The 17,813-nt window shown below is 31.3% G+C and overlaps 2 protein-coding genes across 3 annotated transcripts in view; one reads left to right on the top strand and one right to left on the bottom strand.

The window, feature by feature from the left end:
- path (solute carrier family 36 member pathetic) overlaps positions 1–2,040 on the bottom strand; it is a 35,291-nt gene extending 33,251 nt beyond the window's left edge. Inside the window, exon 1 of one of the 2 annotated variants that reach the window (XM_088187734.1) lies at positions 1,848–2,040. The gene's annotated coding sequence lies outside the window, so the exon portion shown is untranslated. The remainder of the gene's footprint in view (positions 1–1,847) is intronic. The other variant, XM_088187732.1, reaches the window with a different exon arrangement.
- Positions 2,041–9,023: 6,983 nt separating this feature from the next.
- Positions 9,024–17,138, top strand: Sec15 (exocyst complex component Sec15). The gene is made up of 13 exons (XM_088187638.1): positions 9,024–9,139; positions 9,549–9,695; positions 9,766–9,871; positions 12,979–13,117; positions 13,187–13,443; positions 13,539–13,677; positions 13,747–14,037; positions 14,652–14,787; positions 14,866–14,951; positions 15,008–15,314; positions 15,382–15,496; positions 16,031–16,328; positions 16,729–17,138. Exons 1-13 carry the CDS (start codon positions 9,116–9,118, stop codon positions 16,973–16,975), a joined length of 2,292 nt encoding a protein of 763 aa, XP_088043764.1. The 5' UTR covers positions 9,024–9,115; the 3' UTR covers positions 16,976–17,138.
- The last annotated feature ends 675 nt before the right edge of the window (positions 17,139–17,813 follow it).

Raw genomic sequence — 17,813 nt, 5'->3', positions numbered from 1 at the left:
TATCAAGTAGCTCCATTTCACTGAACATTTAGACATGTATAAGTTTTGTCAATGTGGGTGTCACGAATGCGGAAGTTGAAACAAACACACACACTAAAAAATTTCAAAGAATTTAGTGTAATACAAATGATTTTGTCATTGACAACCATAGTCCAGAGAATGAGAGACGTGGCTTTAATTTTTTAGATGATCTAGTATTTTGTAATTAAATTATTTCGAAAAAGGAAAACAATCCACAGCGGTTACTATTATGCCTTATTAGACAAGTTACTTATGTAATTAAGTTTAATTTTAAATATTCCTGCAGCCGAAAACTGTAGCTCTATACGCTCAAAAATACTACCATAATAAATTATTTCGACAGACTTTAACTATTCACATTGCTTTAAACGCGATAAAAAAAATAAAAACCAGTCATTGGAAAAGTCCACAGCTACACAATATTAACTCAGAAATATTATTTTAGGAAGGGTTTTTTTCGATACTTGTCGGTTATTAGTTGTTATGGCCATTGCTGTTATACACAACATAAAAATAAGAAGATAAATTTATTAAACAAAAAAGGATACAATTAGACCGTTTTACTGCAGAGGTACATCGACAAAAAAAATTCTAACTGGGTTGTTAAGATACATAATATATTTTGGTGTTTTTAAAAATATTTTATTTTTAAGTATTGCACTACAAATATAATATAAACGAAGACATTCGAATTTTGAATAGTTATACACGGACGAATATATGTGTATTGGAGTATTGTAAGTTAGCTCGGGAAATATTTTTTCACCCATTTGAGAATCTTTGCAGATGATGCAATCTTTAAACTTTTTACTAGTTTCACGCCAGACCGATGCGTGCAAAAGGTTGCGTTTGAAATATAATACCTGTTTTTCTACTCTATTCAAAATGCAGGTAAAACGATTACAAAAGCTAAAATATATATTTTTCGTACACAAAAAAATAACTAGCATATTTAATAATAATATATAATAAAATAAATTTGTTATTTTATCTATACTAAAAACATTTCTATATCTTTGAAAAACCCTGTATCCAGTATTAGGTATATAACAGATAGTTCAAAATAATCTAAGGCATTTAAATGCTCTTTATTTTATGAATCAACTCAAAGGCATATATTATACATATAAATATAAAAAATATTTATTAGTAGGTATATGTACTACCTTTTATCTAAGAATGTTACCTTATATATTTACACTGAAAGCTGATGATCATGATAATTAATACAAATCTTGTCGATAGTTTAATTTAGATTTATGTATAGTAAAACTTCGACATCGTGGTTATAATTATGCGTAGCTTACAATTATTGCATCATGGATCCAAACATTCACAATTCATAATATAAGCTATAAAATAACTTATGCCCTATTGTCGTTTTAGTGCAATCTAAAAACGTAACAGTTTGGTTTTAATTGTTACATACAAACGATAAGCTATCTTGCCAACAGTAATATTCGAGCTTCATTGTTACAAGTCAATATTCACGTAAAATGCATTTATAAAAAATATAAGCTCATTAGCTCTTTAAAAAGTTGATCTCTACTTATTAACTGCGCGAATAATTATGTTTTTAAATGAAGAAGATCATACACACTACCACGTGTAATTATTATAAAATATAAAAAGTACATAAAACAAACATAAATGTATATGCACATATTTAACCATCATGGATATAGAATCTAATGCAGCACGCTGTTTTATTTTGTGTAGGATTTTTTTTGACGAGACGGTTAGGAATGCCAAGCTATTCCCATTCACCAAATCGTAGGTGCAGGCGAAAATAATGATGCAATTCTATATGTTAAGACATAGTATACCTGAAGACTGTTCTTGAATTTGTTGAATTAAAACAGACAGAACCTTAGTCTGAGACGGTTTTGGAAACGCTATTGTGGAGCTTCTCGGCCAATCGCCTGGAGTACGCAAACCACGTGCTCTTTTTCTAAGCCAGCGAGCGTGCTAGGGACACGAACACCAGATACCAAATGGTGGAGTGGTGAAACGTCATGTAAATAATTCCGTATGCGCAAGCGCTCAGTAACGCTCGGCACGTGTGCCGCAGGGTTAAAGTTAGACGAGAAGGTGGCACTCCAATGAACACGTTTGACACCCCTGAAACGCGGTAAACTTCGATATTTTCGACATAGTAGTGTCGATTGGGTTAGTGTACGTCACAGGATGATCGAAAATGTTTATATTCACGTGTTTATATAAACAAATTTGTATTTCAAAAATTAGAAAGATCTTCTTAATTTCTAGATGTTTGTGTTTTTTAGTACATATTTGATAATTTATTACTAAATTAATTAATTACATGTATTATTTATCTGTATAATATACAGTACCACGTGCTTAACTATTTCTCATATATATTTATTCTTTTAAACGACTAATATTAGAATAATAAGTCTTCGATAATTTCATTACATGTTTTGGTGTGAAAGTTAATTAAAAGCCATAGTAGATTATTAACTTAAAATTTATATTAATAAATAACACAATACAACAAATTAAAAATAAACATTCACATTAAAATAATTTTTATAATTAAAAACAAAACAATATATTCGTCAGAAGAATATTTTGAAAATTCTGAATTTTCGTTTACTCTAAAATTTAGAGTGAACGAAGATTCAGAAAGTTCAGAATATTCTTCTGACGAATAATGTTTTGTTTTTAGTTATTAAAATTATTTTAATATGAATGATTATCCAAGCACTAGATTCATATCATCTCTAATTTATTTAATAAATTAAGAGTCTCAATGGTGTTTCGATATACATATATTTACTTTTTCCACTAATAATTTTTTAACTGATTCCAATGTCATCTCGACATTTTTAAAGCACATGTATCCTTAAATCGACGACCATATTTTTTATATTGTGTTAAGAGAACCTAAAGCTACACGTGTTCCGTTATTTTTAAATTTCCAAACAATTGCTTGTATCTTTCTGACCGACAACTTTGTCGCTTCGACTACCTGATCCATAATAGGTACAACCTAAAAAGACATTGCTTTATTCACAAATATTCGCACAAAAACAGAAGTTATTGTTGTAAATGTGCTAGCGCCAAAAGCAAAAGGTAAATTAAAATATCGTCTCAGCGAATATATAACTGTGTTACTATATTATCTAATGGCTTAACCACGGGTCCAATAAAATATTCACTGTTTTAGTTCGCTTTTTTGACCATTTTCAAGTCCTCCGAGACCATTTCTCTATTAAGATGTGATAATCTAACTTTCCTTAAGAAATCATTGCAACTAAATACAACAAAATATTATGTTAGTGGCGATATCACAAGATGTAGCGGTGCAAAAGCATCATATGAACTTTGTTTTATACTCGATAAACATATGTACTGACGCAGAGATTGTGAAAGAATTAATAAATTTTGTATTTAAAATATTTTTTAATAAATTTTGCAATAATAATCAAATATCGGAGATTAAGAAAATGCAGCTCTTTGATTTTACCTGCGATTAAATGCTTCTACATTAAAGGTATTTCAAAATACATTTTTTAATCGCATCATAGAAATTTTGCAACATTATAAATATTTTAGTTTGACTTTTGATTCAAGTACCGACATTTCAGCAACATCAGTGTACGTTTTCGTTAGACATTGCACTGAACAGAATTTAATTCATGTTTTTTTTTAAATTTCCCTCATTGAAAAATCAATAAGTTAATATTTTTCTGGAAAATAATAAGATCTTTTCGGCGATAGCTATAAGCAGCTGTAAAAAATATTTGCGGTAATGGTAATATATTTTAGGTGTGCGCTATATTTATATTTTTATTTTTAATATTTAATGTCTGTTAAAAAGTATATGTATCGATACTTATGTACATATATGAACGTAAGTTTGAGTTTATGTATAATCTATGTACTGTAGACATTTCATATAAATACATACATCGTATGTAGATATGTGTATGAAATTTTAAATAAAACTTTTTGTGTAATTACCATGATTAAATGTCGAATTGGGAAAACCTGTCAAGTCGCGATAATAAAAAATACAGTAAAATATGTAATATTATACTTAACATAAGTCATGATCATACCATAGCTTTACTGCTAGACAAGCAATATAATACATAATAAATACTAATAAAATATTATATACTACAAAGAAGTATAAAATAAAGTTATGCTATTAATGTTTGTTATAATGATTTAAGATAAACCTAACATAAAATAACTAGTAATAAACTTATAAAAATAAAATAAATATTTTACAGCACCAAAAAAACAAAAATGAGCCAAAACGTGAAATTTACGTGATTCTTGCGGTCAGTGCGGGAAGGTAAATATTTGATTTAATGTTTAATTAATCGCACTACATACATAATATCTTATATAGCACAACTTAAGTAAAATATTTATATCTTAAGCTGGCACGATCTATCGAAATTATGATTACACTGTTTGCTAATTTTGTATGTTTTGCCATAAAGATAATATAAATAGATTTATTTGTAAAATTACACGCTGACTTCAGCTGGTGAATGGTTTTGTACTATAAATTACCATTTTAAGCACTTGCTTAAATAATCGTTTTTAAGCACTTGCTTTGACAAAATATTTTAACTTATCTTGAATTACAGAATTTAATTGCTTAAGATTTATGGTACATATTTATTCCGTGTATATTTAATAGATTTTTAATTATAAAACGTCACGTTTTGAATTAAACGTGTACAACAAATAGGGTATCGGACTTCAGCTCTTATTTTTTTGAATTCAGAATATTCGTTATTTTATTTAATTAAGCCATAAATGGAGAATGTCACAATTGCAACATTCTACCGAAATACTACCGAAAAACTTCAGCGAGTGCGTCAGTATTTGTTTGCCTACCGTCGGGAGATTTACGTCAAGACGCAGAATATTCCTGCGCTTCTTAATTATTTTTCGACTTAACAAGTATATTTAATATTTTTACTTCGTTAAATAATTTGCCAGCGATGGCCAAAAGATATAATGTTTCCGATGAATCGGATTTCGAATTTGAACATGTCGAATTTCCCTCGGATAACGAAGACGTGATTTTAATTTTCGAATCGGAATCAGATGAAGATTATTGCAATTACGAGGTAAGTTCTTTTCACCTTTATATTTGAAATTATTATTTATTATAAATATTGCTAAGGAATTAGCCATGGGTCTTTAAACTACTCAATAACTAAAATTTATACTGCTTTCGAACAACACTATTCAGAGAAGAATGCTTGCCATGGGGATCAATATTGAAGAGCAAGTTGTAACAACTTGACGAATCAATCCATGTGAGTAACCATGCTATTTAATTTGCTTTCTGAAATATATCGAAGCGAAAAACTTGAGCGAAGAACTTTTTTGTTGCCTTGCCATGCCTGGATGAACTAATAGTTTAGAGATATATTCAGCGATCTTAATGAATAGTATATACATGCGCAGGGCTTGAACTCAAAGACATTTGGAAGGGGCGGGTCATTTAATGAAATACTATGAATTTTAATGAAATCGAAATATTTAAAAAAATCACCACTGACTGGGCAATTTTTACCCCCCCCCCCGTTTCCCCTCCTGGAAAAAGCTGAAATGCAAAGCTGAGAATCTCTGCTTGGACTGGGGCTTATGCGTCGGAGCTACAAAAATAACAAATAGATAGATATCCCTCAGGTGTGACAAAAGTATTTTGCTCAAATAATAATGTTGTCCACCCACTGTACTTTTTTCCTGATGAAGTACCTTGGGCGCATTGCCCCTCAGTACAAAAATTAGATTCTACAAAGGAAAATATCTACATTTCTCGATTATTACAAATTTAATTTGCATATTTTATAATAAGAAATATTTCATTGCACATTGATTTTACATTTCCAATCCATATTAAAAAATGCTAGATTCTTATACAAAATTCAAGCTTTTGATCCGTCTTTCCATCACTTACGAGCAAATAAGTTAATTGTTCAATATAAACAAACCGTTCGTCGCACGATATTTGCTCGATAATTGATTGTTTTTTAACCTCGTCGTATTTTTGCAATGTTAAATAGAGAGAGTCGACCTAAAATGATGATAAAATGAAAATAAACTGTGTGCACAGCACACCATGTTCTGCTAGTAAATATACACTGTTTACCTTTACCGACAACGTTAGCTCTTTAGATTTTCATTCCAGCATAAATGTACATTTTACGTCAATTTGTTGCCTTTCATTTCTTAAATGTAGTACTTATTGCAATGGAGTCCAGCGTAGGGTTTTATTAAATTTACTTTTAATATGCCTACAGACTTTTTCCATAATTGTAATTAACCTAATATATTTATTAGTATGACACTAGCAAATATTTCAAAAAGGTTCATCAGTAAACAATAATTTTTATCCTAATATTTACTATTTTTTCAATATTGTAATTTGTATGAAAACATAAAATGTATATAAATAATATTCCGGAATAGATAAGGTGAAGAACGTCTAAGGACGAAGTAATACATATGTACTTATTTCTAATTAATCATAACATAAATACGAATAAAATCAATTTATTGATTATTTTAAAACAAATAAATTGGGATAAAAATAATATGTTCTTAAAATCTTTCGTCACAGAAGTAAATAAAATTATTTGAAAGCTTCATATTGTCAGCTATCAAAGAAAATATAAAATTTACAATCCTCACATAATTTTAGAAGCAAATAAAATTTCATAAAATGAAAAATACGGCTTAAAGAAATTACTATTTTATGGAAGAATTTTATATATTATTATATAAAATTCTTCGATAAAATATTTTTATATATTAGAATGGTTTCAAAATATATCGCATTAATAAATATATATTGCATTAATTAAATTAAATAAAACTAAGTTGCATCAACAAAAATATATTGCATTAATAATAGTTTGGCGACGGGATGATGACGGGTGTAATTAGACACAAATTAAGCCGCTGCAGTAGTATGTTTATTGAAGTATTAAAGTTACACGATGTTTATAAAGTTTAACAGGGCGCGAGCTAGCAACGGGTCGAGACCGCCAAAGGTTGCCAGTCGAGAGAATCCGTTACGCCAATGTTACCAGTGCCACCAAGTTTTGGCCATAATAAACCTAAATAAATACATATAAATAGGACCCCTTAAATAGTTTCTGAATATATTGCAGTTTCAAAATAGATTGAGTAGCATCCCGAGGCAACTGAGATTGTGTTGAAAATAATATATTATTAATTAACAAGTAGGTGTTTTTTTAAGCATTTATTAACTTCAATAAATAAATGTTATTTTATGAGAGGGCTCTGAGCATGTTCTTGCCAACCAATTTTAAACTTTTTGTACACTCGGGATAAGTATTCTGTTTTGCGAATGTATTGTATACAGGTATATGAGAGGAAGATAAGATATAGGCGCGTATACCCTATTGACTTAAAATCTTCGTTGTCTCGTTTTCCTTTTAATGACATTCGTTGATTCGTCATCGCTGATATTTATTTTTGAAGTGCAGTGTGACAATGAACATTTTGATTATATTTTCTAGGATTTATTTTAAAAAGAAAGATAACAGTACTATGAAAATAAAATTTATTGTATTATTGTGTTTTGATTTGGTTAATTAATTATGATTCACCTAATATTTTAAGAATAATGTCTAAACTTGAAAAAAGAAAATCACTTTCCGCCCAATCCAAAGAAATAAATTATAATGTCTATCAATTTATAAAGGACTCTTTGTAATATCATAAATGTATGTTATACAAACATGTATTTTTTAAATAATATAATGAGCGAAATTGTTTTGAGCCGCAATGTACACGCATACAACTACAAACCGGAATCCTTATCCAGGGCGTACTCTACAGAAGATACGTGTAACTCTATTGTACGGACTGTAGCGAGTCTTTACGCGTAGTTGTGCGATCCACATGATTCTAACCAGTATACGCGTGCCGTTGTGAGGTTGTCTTTCTCGTTTAAAAAATTGAAAAATTCATATGTAAATCATTTTGTTTTATAATATTTTGTTTATAAATGACGCGTAACTCATTGTTCCCGTCCAAACCACGTGTACACAATGTCTTGGAAGTGCGACCAAAAACTGACTGTGAACTGATCGCCGCGAACCAGGCTCGCGCGACACGCGTATACTAAATTTATAAACAAAGCAACAGGTATCGGCTGCGCGTTACGAGTTACACGAGCTTGAACACGGTTCTGTCAATCAGGAGCGTCTTTTAAGGGGGCAGATGGAGACATTTTTCTCTCCCCCTTGAATTTAGCCAGAAAAATGCATGCCATTTAATGAACTACTATGCATCTTAATGAAATCATAATATTTAAAAGACTTTGGAGATGAGAGGTGACAGGTGATAACTAGATACAGATTGAACCGCTGCAGTAGTATTTTTTTGACGATTAGAAATTACATGTTTATACAAGTGAATGAGTGCGCGGGGCCCGCACTGGCGTGCAAACCCATCAGCGTCGACAAGAGAAGAGAGTTCGTTACGCTAGTGTTACCAAAGTGCTGCCAAGTTTTGCCCATAATAAACCTAAATAATACATATAAATAGGCTCCATATAAAACGACCACTGGCTGGCCAACTTTTGCCACCCCCTTCCTAGAAAAGCTAAAATGACGCCCCTGCTGTCAGTTTGGACTCGCTGAGTTTGTCCAAACTCGGAACCATGAAGCGTAGCCGGTCAAACTAAGATATAAAAAAATCTAAGAAGCAGCCGCTTATCTCTTCACGCCAAATCCTTCCACATACAAATAGACAAACAACAAAATATATTATTAAATATTCTATTTATGAAGGGTATTTTTTATTTGTGTTGTGTGACTTGTATAAATGTTTTATGTAATAAATAAAATAATATTTTATATAAGTAATAAATAATTACTTTAAGGTATTTTGCTTTTTTAATGTTATTACTATAGTGTAATTTATTTATTAAAAGCGTGTAAATAAATTAGAGTATGGTTAGGAATATGTGTATTATGACCACAACGTAACGTTTGACAGGTTGACGTCACAGCGACCAACGATTATATGTCACACAAGATTAGATATAAATATTGCTTGAGAAATGGCTAATAACAACACAATACAAGTAAGACGTTTCTAAATTTACATTAAGTATTAGGTTATGAAAAAAACCGCATCGTATGCTACGATATTACAATAGGAACGATAATTGCTTTCAATTATAATTTGCGTCATATTTAGTGTATGTCATAATAATACTCGTAGCTCAATTTGAATCGTTTAAAATCAATAATAAGTCATTTTCCCTTCAAGATGTTTCAGAAATGTCACTAATACAAATTGTATAATACATCTATTATATTGAATTACAATAATACTGTTTATATGCTGTAAAAGTGACCAGACGTAATTCGTTTTACTTTTAATACATAAGTATCCTTATAATAATAGAAACTAGAAAAAAAGTTTTTTTATTGAAAAGTTGTATTGTCTTTCCAATCAAAATAAAATGTATTCGATTATAATTTTTTTAGGAAATTGAAGGGGTCGACGATTACTGGGGACCCGCTTTCAAGTCAATTTATGAAGGAGACGGTCACACTGTGTTCGTTGAACAGCTAGAATCTAGAATCAAGCAACATGACAAAGAGATTGAGAGGATGTGCAATTTTTATCATCAAGTTCGTATTGTACTGTTTAATATTATCGGTTAATATTGTATTTTTCTTAAATTTTACTTATCATTGGTAGAGTTTCATCGAATCCATTAGAGACTTATTGCAAGTGAGTTCTCATGCGCAATCTTTATACACTCAAGCAAAAGAATTGGATAATATTTTGCAAGGAGTGGCATCTGGTTTGTAAAAATATTTTTATTATAATTAGCTAGTCAAAATATGTTATTACTTGATTACCCTGTACAACAAAAATGATCACTATATAAGCTAATCACATGCCATTATTAATTTTTTAATTATATAAAAATATTATGTTTAATATTACCTGCTTTTAATACTTTTGACAACTTACTTACTTAAATTAATTTTAAACTTAGTTTTGGAATCTAGATAAGGGATGGGCAACAATGTCAAAATACCACATTAAGTTAGCTGTAACTAAAAAATACATCCAATATTTTTAGGATTTCTCATACTTTGTATAATGATGCAACTACACATTAATGAATTATATCAAAAATATGCAACTTAACTACTTCATGCTTTTGAACGAGATAAACTCGCACTTGGCCCACTTGTCCGTTCGCGACAATCCAAGTTTATCTCGTGTGTTTTGACTTTTCTGCAATACATATGATAAACAAACAAAACATGCTAGCCAGTTGCCACTTGACGCTTGATAGAGATTTATATGTTGTTTATGTGTTTTATAATTATATTATATTAAAACTAATATATTTTTAATTATGTAAAAATTAATTTAATATAATATAATAAAAACCTGATGTTTTAGACATCAGTATGTACTATATATGGTGAATGGACTATTGCTCACATGGCAACTGGTCACAGGAAAATTGGTCAAGTGGATTATTGCTCACACAAATATTGATTACAAAGCAACTTACTCACACGAAAATTGGTCACAATCACATCACATCAATAGCTCACAAGACACCTTTCGGAATAGTTGTTGACGCCCGTTTCGCCTATTGTATGGCTCCGATCGAGGTTACGAAACAGTCGGACCACGCCAAACTCAATAAAGCTTACATAGAAGCACACATGTTTTGGATTCACACCTCAGAACTAACCAATTCCGATATTCAACAGCAATTGTGAATTATAAATGGAGTTAAAAAAATATATTTCCTATATAATAATTAAATACATTATATTAATTCATTTTTTAAACGATCAGCTATTATACACCCATACCTCGCTTTACGGCCTAGATACGTTCCACGAAACTTGGCCGCAAAGCGAAAAGCCGTATAATGAATCAATTCTAATACAAATTCATACAAATTCAATGGGATCGGTTCCAAATTTGTTAAATATTTAGCATGGTTTATCATTTAAAATGCATTTTATCTTTTTATTTCATTTAAATCAAAAATACATACATAACAAGTACATACATTTGTACATAAAATAATAACAGACTCCAAAAACCAACAATAATCCATAAACAAAAATGAAACAACTTCATGTTACATAAAATATGTGTATGAATACATACATAATTTTTTTTAAAATGGCTTCAATCTGAAGACGATGAAGAAATGGTAACCTGCAGATCAGTGTCGTTCTCATTTTTCGCTGGTAAGGATGGGCCTGGCTTAAAAAAATTGTCCAACGTTGTTTGTCTTGCCTTTTTGTCTCTTTCGTTCTTCAGTGATTTATAACAGCTAATGGCTGAGTTAATTCTACGTTCGACGTCAGGATCGTTTTCAAGGAAGATGTTTATTCCTTGTTCGAAATAGGAAAAAGCTTTTGACAATTTTTTTGATGTTAGCTGTTTGAATACAACAGGCTCTGTCTCTTCATCAAATGCCGGTTCTGCTTGCAACTGAATGAGTTCCTTAAATGAAAGGGGTTCCCTATCAGCTTCAAGTAGATCAAGCACATCGCGTTCGTTCAAACCTTCAAAGCCGAGATCATGTGCTAGATCCAAAATGTTTTGCCTAATTTCAGGAAGGCAATTAACTTCTGCATCAGTACTTTTTACACATTCTGGCCATATTTTTTTCCAAACATGGTTCATTGTTGTTAATTTTAATTCCTTCCATGATTCACTGATGCTGTCAACAGCATCCTTGATGTTATAGTTTTTCCAAAATGTTTTAATTGAAGATTTACCATTGGTTTCCCTTATAAGTTGTCGGAAAGTTCAGCGTAGGTAATATGATAAAAGTGGCTATTGCACTCTGATCCATTGCTTAGATCAGAGCTGTTGTATTTTTCGGAAGGTTCTCAATCATGACATCTTCAGATAGTTCGGATAAATTAGTAGGATGCCCTGGTGCATTATCCAAAATTAGCAAAGCCTTGTTGCTTAAGTTATTGTCTCGCAAATATTTTTTTCACTTCTGTGCAAAAGTGATTTTTGAACCAATCTCCTAAAGTAGCTTTAGTCATCCAAGCTTTCTTGTTGGATCTCCATATGATGGGTAATTGATTTTTATTTACTCCTTTAAGAGGCCTTGGATTTTCGGACAAATATATTAAAAGTGGTTTTAGCTTAAAATCACCCGCGGCATTTGCACCAAGTAGCAAAGTTAATCGTTCTTTAGACACCTTATAACCAGGCGCAGATTTTTCGGTTTTTGAAATGTACGTGCAATCAGGCATTCGCTTCCAATAAAGCCCTGTTTCGTCTACGTTAAACACTTGTTCAGGTTTATGACCACCTCTTTCAATAATTCCCTTTAAAATGTTGGGATATTCCTTAGATGCGGCCTCATCGGCGCTAGCTGCTTCACCTTTCATTTTAAAATTATGCAAATTAAATCTATTTTTAAATTTTTTAAAAAATCGACATCGAAAAAAAGTTTTTTTGCCGTTATAGCGAAACATTTTAGGCCGTAAACCGAAAACGTGCCTTAATTGAAGAGGGCCGTTATAGCGAAAGGCCGTATATAGAGCGGCCGTAAAGCGAGGTATGGGTGTATTATTATGTTGTTATCTATCACTATACATTGATATATTTAGTTTATTAAATCAACAGCTTTCATAATTAAAATTATCCATATGCTTTTGATTTTTAAATCAAAAATTCTTTTATTAATTAAACTGGATATTTTATTGTAAAACTGGATAAAATTATTTAAAAGGTAGTGTATACATATTTATTGATATCTTATTTCAATCAATTGAATTTTTTTACGATTAATATTTAATTTGTGTCCATTTAATATTAAAAGTAAATAACTTTATGTGTATTATTGAGGAAATAATATGTAATTGTAAATAATTAATTTAATGTTCTTGATCATATCTATAGGCTTATTTGCACACGGAGATGAGCTTGTACATGCCAGAAGAGTAGAACAGCATATTATAGGTGGAATGGAAAAAATTACTCTTTTTTTACCGTTGATGCTAACTTATACGAAATTGAAAACACAGGTTGAAGCAAAACGGTCAGTTTGAACTTTTAAAATACTTTACATAACAAATAATTTATTTTGAATATATAAAAAAAATTTCAGATACTATCCAGCATTAAAAACATTGGAGCAACTGGAACATGTACTTTTGCCAAGGGTTAGTAACTTCAGATTCTGCGCTGAAATATCGGCCAATGTGCCAAAATTGAGACAATCAATCAGAGATGAATCCATGACAGATCTGACTGACTTTCTAGAGAATATTAGAAAATACACACCCAAAATTGGCGCTGTAGCTCAGCAGCAAACGCAAGACATTCTGGCCAGAGATTTGGCAACGATAGTCAAAAATTCCAAAGGTACATAATGTATTTACAAGCCTTACTATGTCTTTTTATTATTATAAACTCTCCATGTACGTTGAGTAAATAAATTTATGGGTTATAAATTTTAGATTTAAACAATGTCGAAACTTCAAAAGACGTGCAAGAGCAATGTTGTCCACAAGACCTCGTCGACTTCAGTCCACTGTATCGTTGTCTCCATATTCACACTGTACTTGGCGCAAGACATGATTTTATAGAGTATTATAGGTATACTAATTTTACTTCATTTACTCGATTTTATTATTTTTGGGTTAAATTATTTATGATTTTATACAGAGCTCAAAGAAAGCAGCAAGCACGGCTGGTGTTGGTGCCCGGAACAGCTATGCACGAGTCCATTCAGAGCTATCGCACGTATCTCAATAGTGTCCTCGGATTCTTCATTGTCGAAGACCACCTATTATCGACTGCTGGTGGCCTAGTCTCTAAAGATTGGCTCATGGATCTATGGGGAATGGCCATTGGAAAAGTAGCGGCGACTTTAAGGAAGAATACATCGCTGGTTACTGACCCACAACTCATGTTGAACATAAAACATCAGATTGTACTCTTCAATATGACTCTTAAGTATGTTGATCAGATTGGCATTATTTTTATAACGAGAATGAATCTAATGACATCTTTAAACATTTTTTTATCTTGTAATGTTCAAAACAACATATTTTTTTAATATAGTCTTTATAACGCTCACCACTTGGAGTGCCTGAACCTTGTCAATGAGTGGCTGCTATAGAACTCATACCCTTTTAAAACTTATTAGTACACTCGTACATTTTCTGAAGTGACAGATTAAACTTATATTTGTCAATAAGTTTCACTACTCCCAAAAAATCAATGACAGCGCTTTACTTATCACTAGTGCATGTTTCAAATATGGCTTCATGTTGTATGCCCGATTTGTATTTCCATCCGTAGGCCACGCCTTAATGTATATGTAAGACTGTTGCTAATTTACAGGACAATAAAACGGTGTTCTTAATTTTGCCTTTTAAAGTTTTCATTTTCATTATCTATTTATGTTTATATTATAGTTGTCTTCATAATACTTTCATGAGTACATAAATATTAATGTTAAAGTAATAAAATTATTTTATCTTATATGCCGTGTTTTAACCAGTGTTTATAATTAAACACAAATATGAAATACATACAAAAATAAAATTTCTGTTCATTGATTTTAGACATTATGGATTGTCTGAAGGACCTTTACATGGACTATTGCAAGAAATGGCCGAACACTATACTGAAATTCTTATGCAGCATTGGATCGCCATATTCAGGGAAATTTTAGATAAAGAACCATTTTTGCAGATTGAGGTAAATTTATAAAGTTTTTAAATATTGCTATAACCAAACACCTATACTTAACATGCCCTCGCCTTCAAATTCAAACAGGTGGAAAATCAAACTGAATACTATAAAGTCCTGAATAACTTTCCGTTCAACACTGAAGATCTCGATTCCAAGAGTTTTCCAAAATTGTTAGTATACATTTGTTATTTTTTTTTCTTCAATTTACAATTGATATCTTCTTAAGGTTTCCCTTCTCTTCGATGGTCCCAGCTGTGTACAAGCAAGTCAAAGAATTCATATACGCTTGTCTCAAGTTTTCCACCAGTCTAGGATTGACGCCTACTCAGAAAGCGGCTCAGGTTAGAAGGAGCGCATCCTTCTTGCTGACTCGTTCTTTCACAGGATGCTTATCTTCCTTGTTCAGAAGACCTTCGCTGGCTCTGCATCAATTGGTACAAATCATAATAGATACCCAATACCTCGAAAAAGCGACAACATACCTCCATCAGTTCATAGAAAACATCACAGGAGCTGAGACAACTTCAGATCAAGTATTTTTATCAAATATTTTAGCTTGATCATGTTATGATATATAAATAATATAACCACCTTTTTTAGGCTTTGGGTTCAATGTTTCAAGTGGCTCGAGATGACGCCGAGCAGCAGATATGTGACAAATTAAAGCAAAAATTAGATGAGTTTCTTGAGCTGGAAAATTACAATTGGTTACTGGGTAAAAACATATCCATTCATATTTTTTTTATTAATTTCAATAAGAAATCATATTATTTATTGCAAAAAATCGTGATTATTTAATTTAGTGGAGCTTAACTTCTTAATTGTCTAACAAATGCAGTATTGCCGGATCTGCATTGAAAAATACTATCACGTTCTCACTATTCACCCACACCTCTTATTCGAATAAATGATAAAACACTGCAGTGCAAATATTTTCAGTCTCTTAACAAAGTAAAAATAGTGATAAATTAATGGTTAGATCTTAATGATGATTATGATGAAAAATGTATTTCTAATTTTAAAGAAAATAATAAATGAAAACTTTGGAAACATCCCTCGTATAAACAAATTAACTATCAATATAAAGTTTAATTATTTTTAATTTTTTACAGAATTTGTATACATTTTTGAATAAAAAATATTACCATAAATTTAAGTGAAAGCCATTGGTAGAATATTAATTGTTTCACTCGCTACTAATCTTACGTGCTATATATGAATGTGGGTGCTTATTATAATAATATTTTAGCCGAATCTATGGGGCACGCATCGAGCTTCATCACCGACATGATCAGTTTTTTGCGAAACGTGTTCAACTCACTGACTACCCTTCCTGAAGAAGTTGCCGCTCAAGCATGCAAAGCCGCATGCGAGCACATGGCATATAGTATGCACCAGCTGGTCATAAGTCAAGAGAACAAACAAATATCGATGGGAGCACTCCACCAAATTAACTTAGATGTGATACAATGCGAACAGTTTGCAGCCAGTGAACCTGTGCCGGGTGTGAAAGACAGCGATCTCCTAATATACTTTGCTCCAATGAGGTATGTATCATTTAATATTAATATTAAGGTATATGTGTACAGCTATCGCCACTAAAAACTACACGCATGCATAATACTCTAAAGCCAACATTGGATAAAGATCTCAAGGTTTTCGCGTGAGATATCCTAATCGTAAATCACCAATTGTTGACAGCTGTGACAGGACAAATAGACAATAGATGGCCAAAAATTAATTTCTGTCCGTAACACGAAATGTATCTTTTATTTTTTTGCTCTAAGTGAAAGCCAACCCTTCGATGAACATATTTATAACAAAGGTTTGTGGAAAAAATGTGAAGGATGCAATATAATGTTGGCTTTAGTAGTATTATGCATGTGCGTAGCTTATCGTGGCGAAAGCTGTATTTATACATCAAATAATTAAGAATTTATTTTCTAGGCAACTGTTGGATTTAGTGATGGGGTGGAATTGGTCTGATTATTTATACGACATTGGTGTTGGAGAAGGCCGTTATCCGCTAGTGACGCCGACTGAAGCCGCTACACTGCTCACTAAGATCAGAGAAGCTGATCACAAGTCGTCAGTGTTTTCGGTGCTAAAGAAACCCGAGAGAGACCGAAAGAAACTGCTCGACAAAGTGTTGAACCAATTAAAACAACTTTCGCAGACGAAAGAGCAATCATAATCAAATACATAATAAAAGCACAAAATGCTACACCAGTTGTGGGTAGCTCTTATGAATTTTTTTGCTTAACTTATTTTTTTTGAATTATTAACATATATTATAAATTTGAATACAATGAATTATTATAAATTATAAAATACTGAATATAGTGTATTTAAAAGCATTATTATATTATTTCAATAAAATCATAGATTTTTATGGTTCAATTTAACCATAAATGATTAAATTCAACTAAGCATAAATCTGCCCTTATCACAAATGCACACATACAAGTTGCTCTAACTTTAGTTTCATATGTAGCCAGCACTGTAGATTAAACATCTGTCAATAATCAGGTACTTAACTTGTAAAATGTTAGTTTGCAACAACACATTTACGAAATGGATCCGTTAACTACCGCTTAACGCTTTAAAATTGTTCAATTGTTCTACAGAAATATCAATTTTGTACAAACTGTGTATCAAAAATTATGGTCAATTTCATCGTCCTACTTAGCGAACAATTCGCAATGTAGTGAAAAACTTTAGAGACTGGAAGAGTTCAGCCGAAAATATTGCTGCTGTAAGTGAAAGTGTGACCGAAGGCCCGGAATTATCGATTCGTCAGCATTCGCCACTTTTGGGCTTTTCTTATGACTCCCTTTGATTTTGTATTTTAATACGCTGACAATATATGTTGATTTGTTGAGTGTCAACCATGAAAAGCTGATCTGATTAATTTCGTATGATTTTAGAATTTCAAAATATTTTTTTATATTGTGATTTAATATTTTATGTTTCATTTAAACATGTTTTTATTGTATTTTATCATTTCGATGCAATGAATGTATTTTAAATAA

The sequence above is a fragment of the Plectrocnemia conspersa genome, unplaced genomic scaffold, assembly GCF_051122295.1.
Source record: "Plectrocnemia conspersa isolate PC_06_02 unplaced genomic scaffold, ASM5112229v1 ptg000006l, whole genome shotgun sequence".
Classification (NCBI taxonomy): domain Eukaryota; kingdom Metazoa; phylum Arthropoda; class Insecta; order Trichoptera; family Polycentropodidae; genus Plectrocnemia; species Plectrocnemia conspersa.
This window is presented reverse-complemented; position numbering and strand designations above follow the sequence as displayed.